The sequence below is a fragment of the Notolabrus celidotus genome, chromosome 16 (genome assembly GCF_009762535.1).
Source record: "Notolabrus celidotus isolate fNotCel1 chromosome 16, fNotCel1.pri, whole genome shotgun sequence".
Taxonomy (NCBI): domain Eukaryota; kingdom Metazoa; phylum Chordata; class Actinopteri; order Labriformes; family Labridae; genus Notolabrus; species Notolabrus celidotus.
Genome location: NC_048287.1, coordinates 29,397,610 through 29,411,663, shown reverse-complemented (window position 1 = coordinate 29,411,663; position 14,054 = coordinate 29,397,610). Strand labels below are relative to the sequence as shown.

General features: G+C 43.4%; 1 protein-coding gene across 1 annotated transcript; it reads left to right on the top strand.

Annotated features, from left to right (window-relative positions):
• Positions 1-358: 358 nt before the first annotated feature.
• On the top strand, positions 359-12,066 carry LOC117828332. The gene is made up of 5 exons (XM_034705375.1): positions 359-1,111; positions 4,695-5,451; positions 6,204-6,454; positions 9,697-9,876; positions 10,078-12,066. The coding sequence occupies exons 1-5, from the start codon at positions 359-361 to the stop codon at positions 10,288-10,290; spliced, it is 2,154 nt and encodes a 717-aa protein (XP_034561266.1). The 3' UTR covers positions 10,291-12,066.
• Positions 12,067-14,054: the final 1,988 nt, after the last annotated feature.

Sequence of the window (14,054 nt, the reverse complement as noted above, 5' to 3'; positions counted from 1 at the left end):
TCTGGCTGGTTGAGGCCTAACACTTCTTCCCAGAGACAGCAGAAGGACCTACCCAGATACATCAGCTCTTTTAACTCGCCATGGAGCCAAGACACCTTTTGTGAAACCATAGGATTGTCTTCCATATTTGGCAGCACCCTTTGGGTGGTTTGGTACACTGCCTTGGATTTTGTGCCACTTCTCCTCTCTAAGGGATTCGTGCCGTTCTGGAGGAGATATTATCTTGATTGTTGATATGTTTCTTCCCAACACCTTTCTGTTCAGTGCATATGAACTCCATTCATGGTGTTCGTCACAACAGAGCTAAGGCCTGGGCGGACCGTCACTTGTCAAGGAACAACTTGGACCTTGGCCAAATATGGCCAGAGACGTCAGTCCTCTGAGCCTCATGCCTTTCTCTGCAAGGCATCAGCAATGGATCGGAGCCTCTCTGGGGTCTGTCCTCCCCGTCTTCCCACTACGCTCTTTAATTGTCTACTACTTCCTGTCATGTGCTGCTGCAACCGGCAGCTTGCCTGGCATGGATCATGACTATGGCATTAGCCCCAAATTTGTTTGCACTCCAATTCCCCCAGATGCGGACCCCAGCTGCTTTTCCCCTCCCAATGTGCCCCATGGAACGAGCAGCAACGGCCACAGTAGTGACCACAGCGGTGGTAGCCGGCGAGGCATGATGTCCGATGAGGCCAAAGCCACCATCTTGCACCTGCGCGAGAGCCTTGTAAGGCAAAAGGAGACTATCCTGGATCAGCGAGAGACCATCCGGGAGCTGACCGCCAAGCTCACTTTGTGTGAGGGCTTTGGAGGTCACCACAGCACCGGCCACCATGATAACCACCATGACAATCACCACGATAACCATCATGACAACCATCATGATACACATGACAGCCATCACGATGACCACCACGGGCATCACAGCACCCACCACACGCCATCGTCCTCACACCACGGGCCGTTCCACAGCAACGATCACCACTACTCCCACGGCAGTCACAGGCCGGACACCCACCACAGGAAGGGCTCTACGTACGGAAAACACAGCTCCTTCTCCCCAGAGCAGACGGGCAAAACGTTACAGACTCTGAAGGAGAGGCTGGAGAACTTGCAGGTGAGTGTTGGAAATCTGCAGTGCACGTTCTGAAAAGCTGGCCCCCCGATGGGGATTAACCTGTAAAACACTGTACTGTACCTTTAAGAAGCCTCAGGGGTGGATATGATAAAAAATCAAAATTGGATCAAATTAAATGAACAAAAGCAAGCCATTGGGCCCATCAGGTTTTTCTTATTTTCTAAAACATACAATCCAAAACTCATTCTGGCAGGCTGAGTCTGGCGTGCACTAGTTTGAAATTAATTAAGTACCACTTTTAGGAGAGTTTGGAAGAATGAAAATGAAACCAGAAGGCTGTTGGACAGTCCAGTCTTCCTGATGTGGAAGCCTTACCACGATTCAGCCAGATCAACTATAGACTGTGTCTTTAAATTCAGACACTGGTGTTACAATTCGGTCCTTTTTATGTTTTGTTTCTAAACCATCAGTTTTTCTGCAATCCAGCTGCCAAAAAGAAAAGAAAACAATATAGAAAATGAAACCTCCCTGAGGGATGTCGAGGTAATTTCTGGAATACAAATAAGAAACAAGAGATGGGCTTTTGACATCCTGTAATTAGGATGTTTTGAGTGATGCTAGGAAAGATGCTCTAAGAGATAAACTCCTGTCACATGCACTCCCCAGCTTTGAAGTTAACAGCTCTTAGCATACAATCTCCAAGTTGTCAAATGCTGAGGTTTTGCAGAACATACCAATGCACAAGGTTCTCCTTAGTGTTTTTACTTGAGCTGGATCTAATGTATCGGCAGTATTATTTCCTGCTTAGAAAACTGCTTTAAGTGATCCAGTAACGGCGGTCTGGGGGTGAAGAATAGTTCAGATTAGACAAGAGGACTGGGAGGTAAGGCCCAGTGTGAAACAGAAAAGCAGCACTCTGATTAATTTCAACCAAAGCCAAACAAACGATTCATATGTATTGAATCTTGTTATGATTTGTAGAAGATTCAAAAGATCTCAGAGGGTTAAAGTTGGGGTCCAAGTTTTTTCACATGTTGAATGGAGGCTTGGTCCTGCAACAACACCTGGTGTCTCTGGCAGCACTAACACAGCAAATAGTGAAACAAAGAGAGAAGGCTACAGTCAAATAAATATCGCACTTTATTGACGTTTAGTGATGTTTCTGCAAAGTCAGGCTGAGATGTCTGTAGGGAGGCGGAAGCCTATCAAGGGTTTGACTTAATTGGGATCATATCCTGCGTCACTACAGGTCACGAGCTCAGCCACCGCATCAGCTGACGGTGACGTTAGCTGCCAATGTACTGTAATGCTAATCCTTGTGGTATTGTTTTTAAACCACACTGGAATGATATCTTTGATCAATTGTGCATCAAGTGCTGAAATTATTTTAATTCCTCTTAATTGTAATGAAATATTTTAGTGGTTTTGTCATTTAAAAATTGGAATTGGTTTCTCAAATACAACCACACCTCTAGAAGCTAATATCTCAACAACAATGCTCACATTAAATATTTGCTCTGAGATGTTCGATTCGCTCTCCTGGATATCAGTGGCCTGAGCTCAAAAGGAAGCTGCCCAAAGTTGATTAGCCTTCACCCGTACCTTAAACAACCTGTATCCAACCATCACATGACAGAGCCAGGGAGGTGAACTAAATTAAGAACAGGGACATTAAGATCGAGGGTGGAGGGTAACAGATCTCCTGTTCAACAAAAACAGCTTTTGTTCATTGTCCTGATTCGTTGCAGAAAGATTAAAAGATCGCCTCCATAAGAGGAAACCAGCCGTGTAAAGCAAGTAAAAAAAAAAAGCTCTAAGCATCAAAGTATAGGCGTTTTAACTTTTGGAGGTGTTATTGTCCTGCAGCCTCACATGTGTGATGATTGTGGCGTCACATTGTGAGACTAAAACCCTGCTGCCCTCTGGTCTGTGAAAGCCTCAGGATTGGTGCAGGTGGTCTGAAAGCTCAGTGAAGGTGCTCCCAGAAATCCTGTTCAATCCCCTTCAAAGGTGTGAGACAATACCGAAGCCTTTCCGTCACTCCGTCCTCTAAGAGGATGTCTACACCACCAGCTCCTGGCCACACACCAAAGAGCACTAGCCAGCCTCACCTTCAATTAGCCTTATCTCCTCTGACGAGGCTATTAATCGTGGCGTGTGCTGGCAGGGAACAAGGCAGGAATTGCTGGTGAGGAAAGGAAGCAAGAAAGAGAAGGGAGGAGGAGCAGTAGGGAGGGGTAAAAATACTCCATAGCAGCTCCTGATGTCTGATGTAATTCCTCTTTATTCACTCCATAACACTGACATTACAGCAAAAACCTCCTGACTCTGAGTCATTTACTTTAAACTCAGATCAGATTTGACGGCTCTGAAAACATGACAGTGACCTTGACATGTAGCTAACAAAACAATCCTTTCTCATGGCCCAGCTTCAACCTTTTACTGTATCAAACAACTCTGTAATCAATCCTACCTGTCCTGACATAAACTGAAGAACAACCTTTAATTAAATATAGTTAAACCAGAGGTTTAGTGAACAGCATGCACAGTGCCCTCGTTCAGCATTATCTAATTTGAAAGCCTTTTGTTAAATTTATTTTTTTAGCTGTCTATTTTGATTTTTCACAGCTCAGTGTCTACAGTACTTACCATCTATATAATGAAAAATAAATAAATTATTAAATTAAAAAAGGAAATAAAGGAAATACATAAAATAAAATAAACATTTCTATATGTAGGCCTAAATTAAATATATAAAAAAATATATAATTATAAAAATAATAATAATATTTTTTTAACCATTTATTTTTATTAGTATTATTTTATTTATTTTTTGTTAAAAATTTATGATGCACTATGAATGTGGATTTCAAATGTTAGCATTTGTAATTTGTTGCCATTGTTACTATGATCATTGTCTTTAAAATATATTACATTATATATATTCAAAATATCTGCAGGATTAAATAAGGATGCTGAAGATGAAACTTTGCCTTACTTTATATTTTATTTCAGACCCATATGTCAGGAAAATGTCTTTAGCCCAAGCAGCAACCTCCAGCCGCGAGAATTGAAGCCAAAGCTGAAGTGTAAGAAACTGTAGTTCATCGAGTGTCCACTTGAGGCTGGCTCTGGAAATCACATACACACCCATTCAAATAGACGATCTTTACAGCAGAAATAAACATGTTTACAGCCTGGTTCAAAAAACAAGGGACTTCGTTGACAGGCAGGAACACTGTAGCTGTTGGCAAGGAGGCTCAAAGCCCGCCTCTTTACGTCACACTAGCTCAGATGAAGTTAGGTTGAGTTCAGCATTTCCAATATGGCTGCCGCCAATGATTGGCTTCAAAACAGCGCTTCAGAAACAGATGGGTGACGTCACGGATACTACGTCCATTAATTATACAGGTTTTACCTCACCTTACAGTCGGGCCGGGACTCTTTCCTGCGGATTGATTTGACGAGTGATCAATTTGTCTCTGGTGTTGCTCAAGTTAGTGACAGTTAATAACCATTGTCAGGGGTTTTGACCAATCAGAATCAAGCGTCTCACATAGCTGGAGGATCAGTTGGTGGTCATGTCGGTCCCTTCCTGTCTGACGTGTTTTTGTGTCTCCAGGCCAGAAACTCGTCGAGCTCGTACTCCAGCTCGCTGAGAGAACTCCTCCAGAGGAAGATCACGGCGCTGGAGGAGCAGCTGCACAGCTACTACCGAGATCACCATAACGACCACCACGACGACCACCATGACGACAATCACGGCGACCACCACGACAGCCACCACGACGATAACCACGGCAGCAGCCACCACGACGACCACCACGACGACCACCGCAGCAACGGTCACCGCGAAAACCACCACGACGACCACCATCGAACGGGTCACCAAGACAACCACCATCGCACGGATCACTATGACGACCACCACAACAACAACAACCATCGCAACACTCACCATAGCAACAGCAGGCCCAACCACCGCAATACTCACCACAACACCGGGCGCCACTACGACCACCACTACTACAGCCGGCACAACAGTCACTATGGCAACCACCACGGCAACCACCACAACGACCACCACGACGATCACCACGACGACCACCACGGTTACCACGATGATCACCACGGCAGCAGCGAACATCACGAGGACGACCACGGGCCCGGCTACCACGACGACCACCACTACGATCACCATGACGATTACCACGACACCGGTCACCATGACGACGATCACCATGGCGACCACCATGAAGACCACCATGAAGACCATCATCCACGGCGACTGTCCTTCAACGCCAAAGAGACGAGCCTGCAGGGACACAACAAGCTGGAGACCGTGCTCAGCCAGATCCACCACACACACACTGACCACGGTGAGAACACACACACACACACACACACACACACACACACACATTTTAAGTATTTATTCATATCCACTTAAATAGAAGATCAGTTCACCTTCACAAATGGAGACAGTCAGGTACAAAGTTACTCACAAACATAATCATCGCAGCACATTAAACAGCAGCTCACAAGGAAACAGGAAGCAGCGATTCCTCGTCCAGATGGAACGGCTCCCGATCACAGCAGAGACTGAACAATACCGGGCCAGCTGCTTAGCTCTCCTCTTAGAGAGGCCGGCCATCTGAAGGCCTCGGATCACCAGCCTGTGCACATGGCCCAGGCTAAACATGAGCAGTTTCCACCGGTAGCCGAGCTGTACGAATTTTACGTCTTTCGTAAAGAAGGCCTCCTATAAGTCTGCGACGAGGACTGTAGTCTATGTATGTGGGGCGCTTAGACTGCTAGGCCACCAGCGCCCCTGGGTCATGGAAGATTTAAACACAGATGAAATCTCCTCTGCTATTAGGTCCACTATCCTGCATGCCGGAGGATGTACAGCCCTCTGTACACATTGCAACCATTGAGGATTTGGGGCATGGTCTCAGTGATTTGATCAGTCCCATGGTGCAGACAGTAGTGGGCATGAATGTTAGGGAACCAGATGGAAAGGTTCAATTTAGATGGTAGCACCTGCAGTCTAGCTGGCAGTTAAACATTTTCCACTAAAGCCTGCTGCTTGTACAAGTTAATAACCTGAATCTCAACTGTGTCTCTCCAGGAAACCACAAGAAGTTAAAGAGTCCCAACGCGTTCCTGCTGGACTTCCCCATGAGGACCAACTACATGTACGCCCGGATGAAGCGGTCTGTGATCAACGAGATCTTTGCTCTGACAATGTGCCTGTGGATAAAGGCAGGAGCAGGTCCCGGACTTGGTACTCCAATATCCTACGCCGTACCTGGACAAGCCAATGAGCTGGTGTTGATCGAATGGGGAAGCAACCCCATGGAGCTGCTGATCAACGACAAGGTGAGAGCGATGCAATGAATTAGACTCTTAAACTTTATGTGTAGGCTTTAAAGTCTTAGGTGTTGTCAAACCAATTACAGTCAGTAGCAAAGCTGCAGCCCTCAAATAGCGGTAAAAAGTCCAAACAAAAGGTCATGGTTCAACCAAGGTGTCTATCATCACAGGCTTTAAAATAGTAGACATGATGCAAAGGCCAGGGCGTCTTCGTTTCTTCAACTATCTCCCACCCGAAGAACTCGACCTCTAACTCACTTCTGAAGATCAGTGACGCGTCAGCAAGATCAACTTTTAATGCCAGGACAAGATTTTGAAATGTACTCACTCAGCTTCTTACTCTCCTAAATGATCCATTAGTGTATTAGACACTTAATCTTCAGTTCTGTGAAAGGCTGATTCCCTAGACGTAAAACAGGAAAACAGATGTTTCAATGCCCCAGCACTGTGTGCTCAACAACAGATCAACAAAGCAATTAATCTGATTATAGTAATTGATTAGCCTAAATGTCTGTAGTAGTGACATTAACAGGAGGTGGGGGACTGACGTAGCTCTTTTGTTCTAGTTGCACACTTGGCAGGCGTCTGACGGATCAATGACGTGGATGAAAAATGGTTTTCATGACTTTTTCTTCATCAGTATGAGAGAGCGCAGATTCTCATATTGCCCTACTTCTCCAAGCTTCTTTAACAAGCACCTGTGTTTAAATCATTTGGAGAAGTACAAGAGAAGTATGGTTTCTGTGTTGGTGCTCACCTGAGCTCAGAGCTGAGGGTGGAGTCAGAGCTTTTATTGTCTCTTCTCCACCATGGTGACGTACTCTGAGTTGTGAGGTGAGGTCAGGCCTCGATTATCACGGTATCCAATCACAGGCTGACGAAAAGACGGGCAATGAAACAATTTCATTAGAGGATTGTGATTAACCCTCCTGTTATGTTGCGGGTGAAATTAACCCACTTTAAAGTTAAAAAAAAAAAAAAATGACTATATTGCATTTGTACTGTTCGGGTCAATTTGACCCGGCAGTCAGAGTGGACGCTAAAAGGGGTCAGAAGTGTCAAATAATAATTGTTTCTTAAGGATTGTGGGTAGAGCAACTTCTACCACTCTATAACCTAGGCCCTAATGTCAAAGTGGATGAAAGGCTAGCGGTATTCAGAGTCTCAGTGATCATGAGGTAGCAATTTACGTGCTCATTTTCCAAAAACACAGTGAGTAAAGGGGTGTCTTCCTTAAATGAGGAAGTAGAAGTGATGGGCGTGAAAGTCCTCCCTGTATTAAAAACTGATCCATTAGAAGGAGAAGTGGTGACCTTACTGAAGGTCCTAACCAAGAATCAAGCTGAGCTAACTATAGCTGTTAGCTTCACATTATAGAGGCAGAGACACTGATGTTTAGCGAGGAGCAGCTTCATTCATTTTTACTTTGTAATTAAGTTTGAAAACACTGATGCAGTCACATGATGCAGATGACTCAGGTAATGTTTTAAACCTTGAAAAACAATAAGGAGCCTCACCCCCTAAAAAGCTGAGCTCCTAGCAACACTTCTCAGCTAGACTTTCAGAGAGACACAGGTTCACTATTACCTGTTCCATCTGTTTCTAAGAGAACTGAATGAATCCTTCCCTCAAACAGTGTCACGATAAGGAACATTGAGGAGGACCCATGCGTAGAAAAGAACAAAAAAGGAACAAAACTTGTCAAAGAAACTAGATTCAAAAGGAAACACTAGGATAAAAGAAACTCACGGTTGGGGCGCTAATGGCCTAGCGGTCTAAGCGCCCCACGTATCAAGGCTATAGTCCTCGTCGCAGAGGTCGCTGGTTTGACTCCCGGCTCTCTTCAGCTGTCCTGTCAATAACGGCAAAAAAGCCCAAAAATGAATACAAAAAATTACAAAATAAAAAAAAGGAAGCTCATGGTGAACACAAGGACGACTTACAATGATCCAACACAGGACAGGGGAAACAGAGAAACTGCATACACATAGTAATTAACACAGGTGTGAACACAGGTGGAACTAATCAGGGTAATCAAAAAAGGAGGGAAACACAGAAGGACAGAAAGTAAAACTAAAGTGGAAGCACAGGGATCAAGAACTACAAAATAAAACAGGAAACACAAGAAAATACACAAAGGACTACAACACAAGAAGGGTTTATATAATACTTTATTGTGTCAATGTTATATATACATGATATACATTACTTACAGGTTTGAACATTTTTGACACAACACTTTTTTTTTTTTTTGACATTGTGACCCTCCACCCATACAGAATTGGAAAGTAAATTATATAGAAATGAAAAATAAATAGAAAGGGTTATCTAAAGATAATCAAAACACAAAAATTGAAAATACATAAATTCATATATAAATAACCCAATAGAAAATAAATATACATATATATATATATACATATACACACATACATACATAGACATACACATACACATACATATGCATCTATATACATACATAGACATACACATACACACGCACATACATACATATAAGGGGCATAACACAACATTTTCTTTTTTACAGGCACATAACTTTATATTCATTGATATCCTGTCCTTGCTTTGAAAGGTAGCCATCTTTTTTCAAGTAACTTTTCATTTGTATTTATTCTATAGGTTACTTTTTCCATTGAGTAAAAGTTCTCTACTGTTCCTAACCACTTGAATGCACTTGGAGATTCCTTTTTTTTCCAGTTTCTACACAAGAAGGGTTTAGGATAACTTATAACACAGAATAAACACGGCGAGGAACCAAAGCGTGAAACACAAGGGAATCTACAAAATGAAACAAAGATAAAACACAAGGACAAATCCAAACCCAAACAAGATCAACTCATGACAAACAGAGTAAACTCTGACAGAAGCACCGACTCAAGGTTATCTGCAGCTCAGTGGGCAGCCTCCTGAGATCTGCTGTGTTTGCTTAAGAGCTTTAGAGGAACAGATTTACACTCCCGAAGCCTTACCACCATGTGGTGACAACTTAAAGTAACGCTGAATCATTTGATTTATACAAAAACTTCAAAAATGAGAATTTTATAGACCAAAATATATTTTTTGAGGGGTACATTTGTTCAAATTAAATTGTATTAAATGCCTAAAGAAATCTGTTTTACTTGTAAAGATCAGCACTTAATTAAAACACTGTTATGTTATTGAATTGTGGGCATAGGGCTGAGACATTTTTCAAATCTTTGTCTGTCTCTGTCTTCATTTTCGTTCAGGCGGTGACTCTGCCGATAACCATGACAGACGGGAAGTGGCATCATGTGTGTGTGACGTGGTCGACACGCGAAGGTGTCTGGGAGGCCTACCAGGACGGGGTGAAAAAAGGCTCAGGGCAAAACCTGTCAGCCTGGCACTCAATCAAACCAGGAGGGACCTTCATCCTGGGCCAGGAACAGGTAAGACACAGTCTGCTTTAGAGAAACTTAAGATAGGCAAAGTATGAGTCATGTTCATCACAGCAGAGATCCCAGATCCCTGATTTGGATTCCCTGAGTAGACTTAGTAGATATCCCTCAGCAGGTGTTGTATTGACAGATCCTGCTCATATGTGTCCACGTCTCCTCAATCCTGACCTTGTTCTCCTCTTGTCCTCACAGGACACCATGGGAGGCCGCTTCGACGTCACTCAGTCCTTCATGGGCGAGCTCTCTGATCTCCAATTCTGGTCCAGAGTCCTGACGGCCAGTGAGATCCACGGCCAAGCGACCTGCGGAGCCCACCTCACTGGTGACATCATGTCCTGGTCTGAGGAGGCAGTGGAGCTCCACGGAGGACTCACAGAGTTCCCCTTCGACCCCTGCCACTTGTGACTGAAGCCCGAGCCCCACACCCGGAGCAGCGGCATCGTCACCCCCACATTTGTAATCACATTGCCACATCAAATAATGCTTGAGAAGTGAGGGACAGGAAGTTTGTCATGGATTTAAGATGAGGTAGTAATCTTTGTCGTGGTTTTTTCATCACATCGGTCTGCACAAAGTTTAATTACAGCAGCTCGGCCGTGGGCACAGAGAGAGCAAGGAGGTTATTTCATGCTTTTCCATCTCTCCGCCTGCTCCCTTCCTTTTTTCTGCTCTGACGCTCTCAGCAGGGCGATTTTGAAGGCTCTGAAGAGCACCAAGCTTTGGATTTAACGGCTGTGTGGTCAGGAGCGCGGCTGCTCTGAGAGCCAACACGTCTAATAGGATTTCATTCCATCAGAACAGGTCCAAAGGTTGCTTGTTGCTAACAGCCTGCCGCCTGCGCTAGCCTGTTTAGTTTGGTGTGTGAGCAACATTAACTTTACAGGCAGAGGAAGAAAGGCTGAGAGAACGGGACACCTGGAGACCTGGAGACCTGGACTATGAGGATTCATACGTATTAATCAGCTGTTGGCGCTTAAACATCTGCTAAAGTTTGTGGAGACAAAGGGATAACACTCCTGCAGGACTTTTTTTACAATGCAGTTTGAAAAAAAACAACCTTTGGATGCAAATTTTGCACGTTGTGATTTTGGCAAACTGTTTTATACCATGTAGTATTTCATATTGAAAACAATGTAATCTATGTGTGGCATTACCTTTTTGTTTATTCTGAGCAGAGTAAGATGTTTTAAACTCCCCCCCCTCCTCAGAGGTCAAACAGCGGCTATGGAAGAGCGCCAGGGATTCAATGTCAAACATGACATGTCACATGACGCATGACACAAGCAACCACCCACCTGACTGCATCATACAGAGCTGACTGTCCCTCAACATGTCACTCTGCATCTGATGGCTTACAGCGGGATCTACTTGCGAGCAACTGATCTGATCCTGCCTATTTCCGGCCAGCTCTAACCACATGACAGAGTTAGACACACACACACACACACACACACACACACACACACACACACACACAGAGGCTCAGATAAAGAGGTGAACAGAGACCTTGCTGATCTCCTGCTCTCTGTTTGTAGACGCACTTTCATGTTTTTATAACTAAGGAGGTTTTTGCACATGTGAACCACATGTTATATCTTTTTAATTATCAAAAGCATCATCATGGTATTTCCCACATTGTATATAAATAAGTACATAGCACTTTTTGAGCCATGTTTGTTTGTAAAGCACACTTTGGGACTAAACTTCCTGATTTATTCCTTCTTTATTGAAACCCTCTCTTCATCTCCAACTGTCCCAGCATCAGGGACACATTACCCAGACCGTTCCCCTCCACACTTCCGCCAAGACAACCAGCACTTTGAAACAAAGCTCCCCTTTTTCTTCAAGTAATAGTGGGCCAAATACATGTCTCTCATATAATCCTTCTTGTTTCTGACATAGACTTCAGTTCATTCATCTTCTTCTTCTACAGAAATGTGTAATCGTGCGGTGAATGTTGACATAAAAAATAAGACATACAACCTATTGCTTTAAGACTTGCTTGTTCTTGCCTTGTGTACATTAATGGTTAGGTTTTTTTTATGTGTATTCTTCTTGTCTGTACATACTTTAAGTGTAACATGTGATGAGTCAACAGTCCCTCCTTTATGTGTAAGCCAAAACTATTTACTGAAATGTAAAACTTGAAAGAGGCACTATAAATGCTGTCAAATATTTATAACTGTCAAGATTTTGAATAAAAATATTTAAAATATTTTATGATTTGAAAAAGACTTGAATTCCATGTTATTTCAACTAAATGCACTGAACAAGACACACCTGACAGAATACTGCAAGACAAGCTACCTATACAAACAACTTTTACAAAGTTACAATGTTACAATGTCATTTAGCAGAAGCTTTTATCCAAAGCGACGTACATACGAGAACAAGAACAACACAAGCAAAGATCTAGACAAGAGGAAACAAGATCAGTAAGAGTAACAAAGTGCTTCAAGTCCATTTGGGTGCAGGTACTGCCAAGCAGTGTAAAGGCAATGCACAAAAGTAAATAAGGAGCATCTACAATGAAGCAACCAAACCATTTAAGACCTTCCATTATCATCATCAACAATTAACATCACCGCAATAATGACCAAAGTACCAAGTGCTGTGTCACTCCAGACCTGAACACAGATTCCCAGAGTAGAGCAGGACAGTGTGAGTCAACTGTAACTGGAAGACATGATCTGCCACTGGGGACAACAGTGGAGAACAGTCTAGCTAAGTACTTAGTGCTTCCTAAAGAGCTGGGTCTTTAGCTGTCTTTTGAAAGTAGAGAGGGACTCTGCAGATCGAATGGAGTTGGACAATTCATTCCACCATTTAGAGACAACAGAAGAGAAGAGTCCAGCTAGTGATTTTGATTTTGAGGCCTTGTGTGCTGGAAGCACTAGGCGCTTTTCAGAGGCTGAGCGTAGCGGGCGAGAAGGGGTGCAGTAGACCTGGATGAGGGGTTCCGGGTGAACTGGAGCAGTTTTGGTGACTGCTTTGTAAGTCATGATTAGAGTTTTTACAACCCATACTTATGTGAATTATTAGAAGCAGTGGTCGACTCTGTTTTCAACAGCTTATGCTGATAGCTAGTGAGGAGGTTGGCTGATATATAATGCTGATATAGTTGTTTCTTTTTTTGTATTTGATAAAATACAACTAATTAATAATAATAACATCCATTATTGCATGCACATTTAAATCTTATATCCATGTTTATTTTAGCTGACAACATGATTTAGATGGCTTTTTAATTAATTAATTAATTAATTAAATAGAAATATACTCTGGGTTATAGTATATTTATCAATCAATCAATCTTTAGTTTACTCCATACTTTAACTTTCTTTTAACTTTGTCATGCTGCTATAGGCCTAGACTACAGGGGGAACTGGCACACTAACACACTTGGATCCTAGCTCACCCCCTTCCCCCCCAACCCCTTCATCACTTACTTTAACTCTGCCTGTCCCATTAAAGTTACTAACCATAGACCTTTCTGGAGTCCCAGAGCTCCATTGTCTCGTAGATTCCTCTGAGCTGTCATAGACGTCCTCCTGCTGTGGACGATCTGGACTCCAGCTGATACGGACGTACTGGACTCCAGCGGCAACAGCTTCTACGACTCGTCTCATCACTATCACCTCTCTCTCTTACTCCCCTCTATCTGTCTTTTCAGACCCAACTCAGTCGAGGCATGATGGCTGTCTAACATGAGTCTGGTCCTGCTGGAGGTTTCTGCCTGTTAAAGGAAGTTTTTCCTCACCACTGTAACTTGCTAAATACTGCGAGGTGCAATGCTCATGATGGATTAAGGTGGGGTCAGACTGAGTCTTACCCTGTCTTGAAGTTGGGTCTCTGTTCATAATTTGACATAGAGTGGTCTAGACCTCCTATGTTTGTAAAAGCATCCTGAGATAACGTTTGTTGACAAATAAAGATTGATTGAGTGTTGTCTTCTGTTCCAGTTCATCCCAAAGGTGCTCGATGGGGTCGAGTTCAGGGCTCTGTGCAGGCCAGTCAAGTTCTTCCACACCGAACTCATCAAACCAGTAGTACCAGTAGTATCCGTGACATCACCCATCTGTTCCTGAAGCTCTGTTTTGAAGCTAATCAGTGGCGGGAGCCATATTGGAAATGCTGAACTCAACCAAACTTCTGTTGAGTGAGTGTGA

Bases quoted from the DNA above. Each gene is read 5' to 3' on its own strand.
- LOC117828332 (XM_034705375.1), top strand. From the start codon at position 359: ATGGCCAGAGACGTCAGTCCTCTGAGCCTCATGCCTTTCTCTGCAAGG. The intron at 1,112-4,694 runs GTGAGTGTTGGA...TTGTGTCTCCAG, and splicing joins AGAGGCTGGAGAACTTGCAG to GCCAGAAACTCGTCGAGCTC. The intron at 9,877-10,077 runs GTAAGACACAGT...TTGTCCTCACAG, and splicing joins TCATCCTGGGCCAGGAACAG to GACACCATGGGAGGCCGCTT.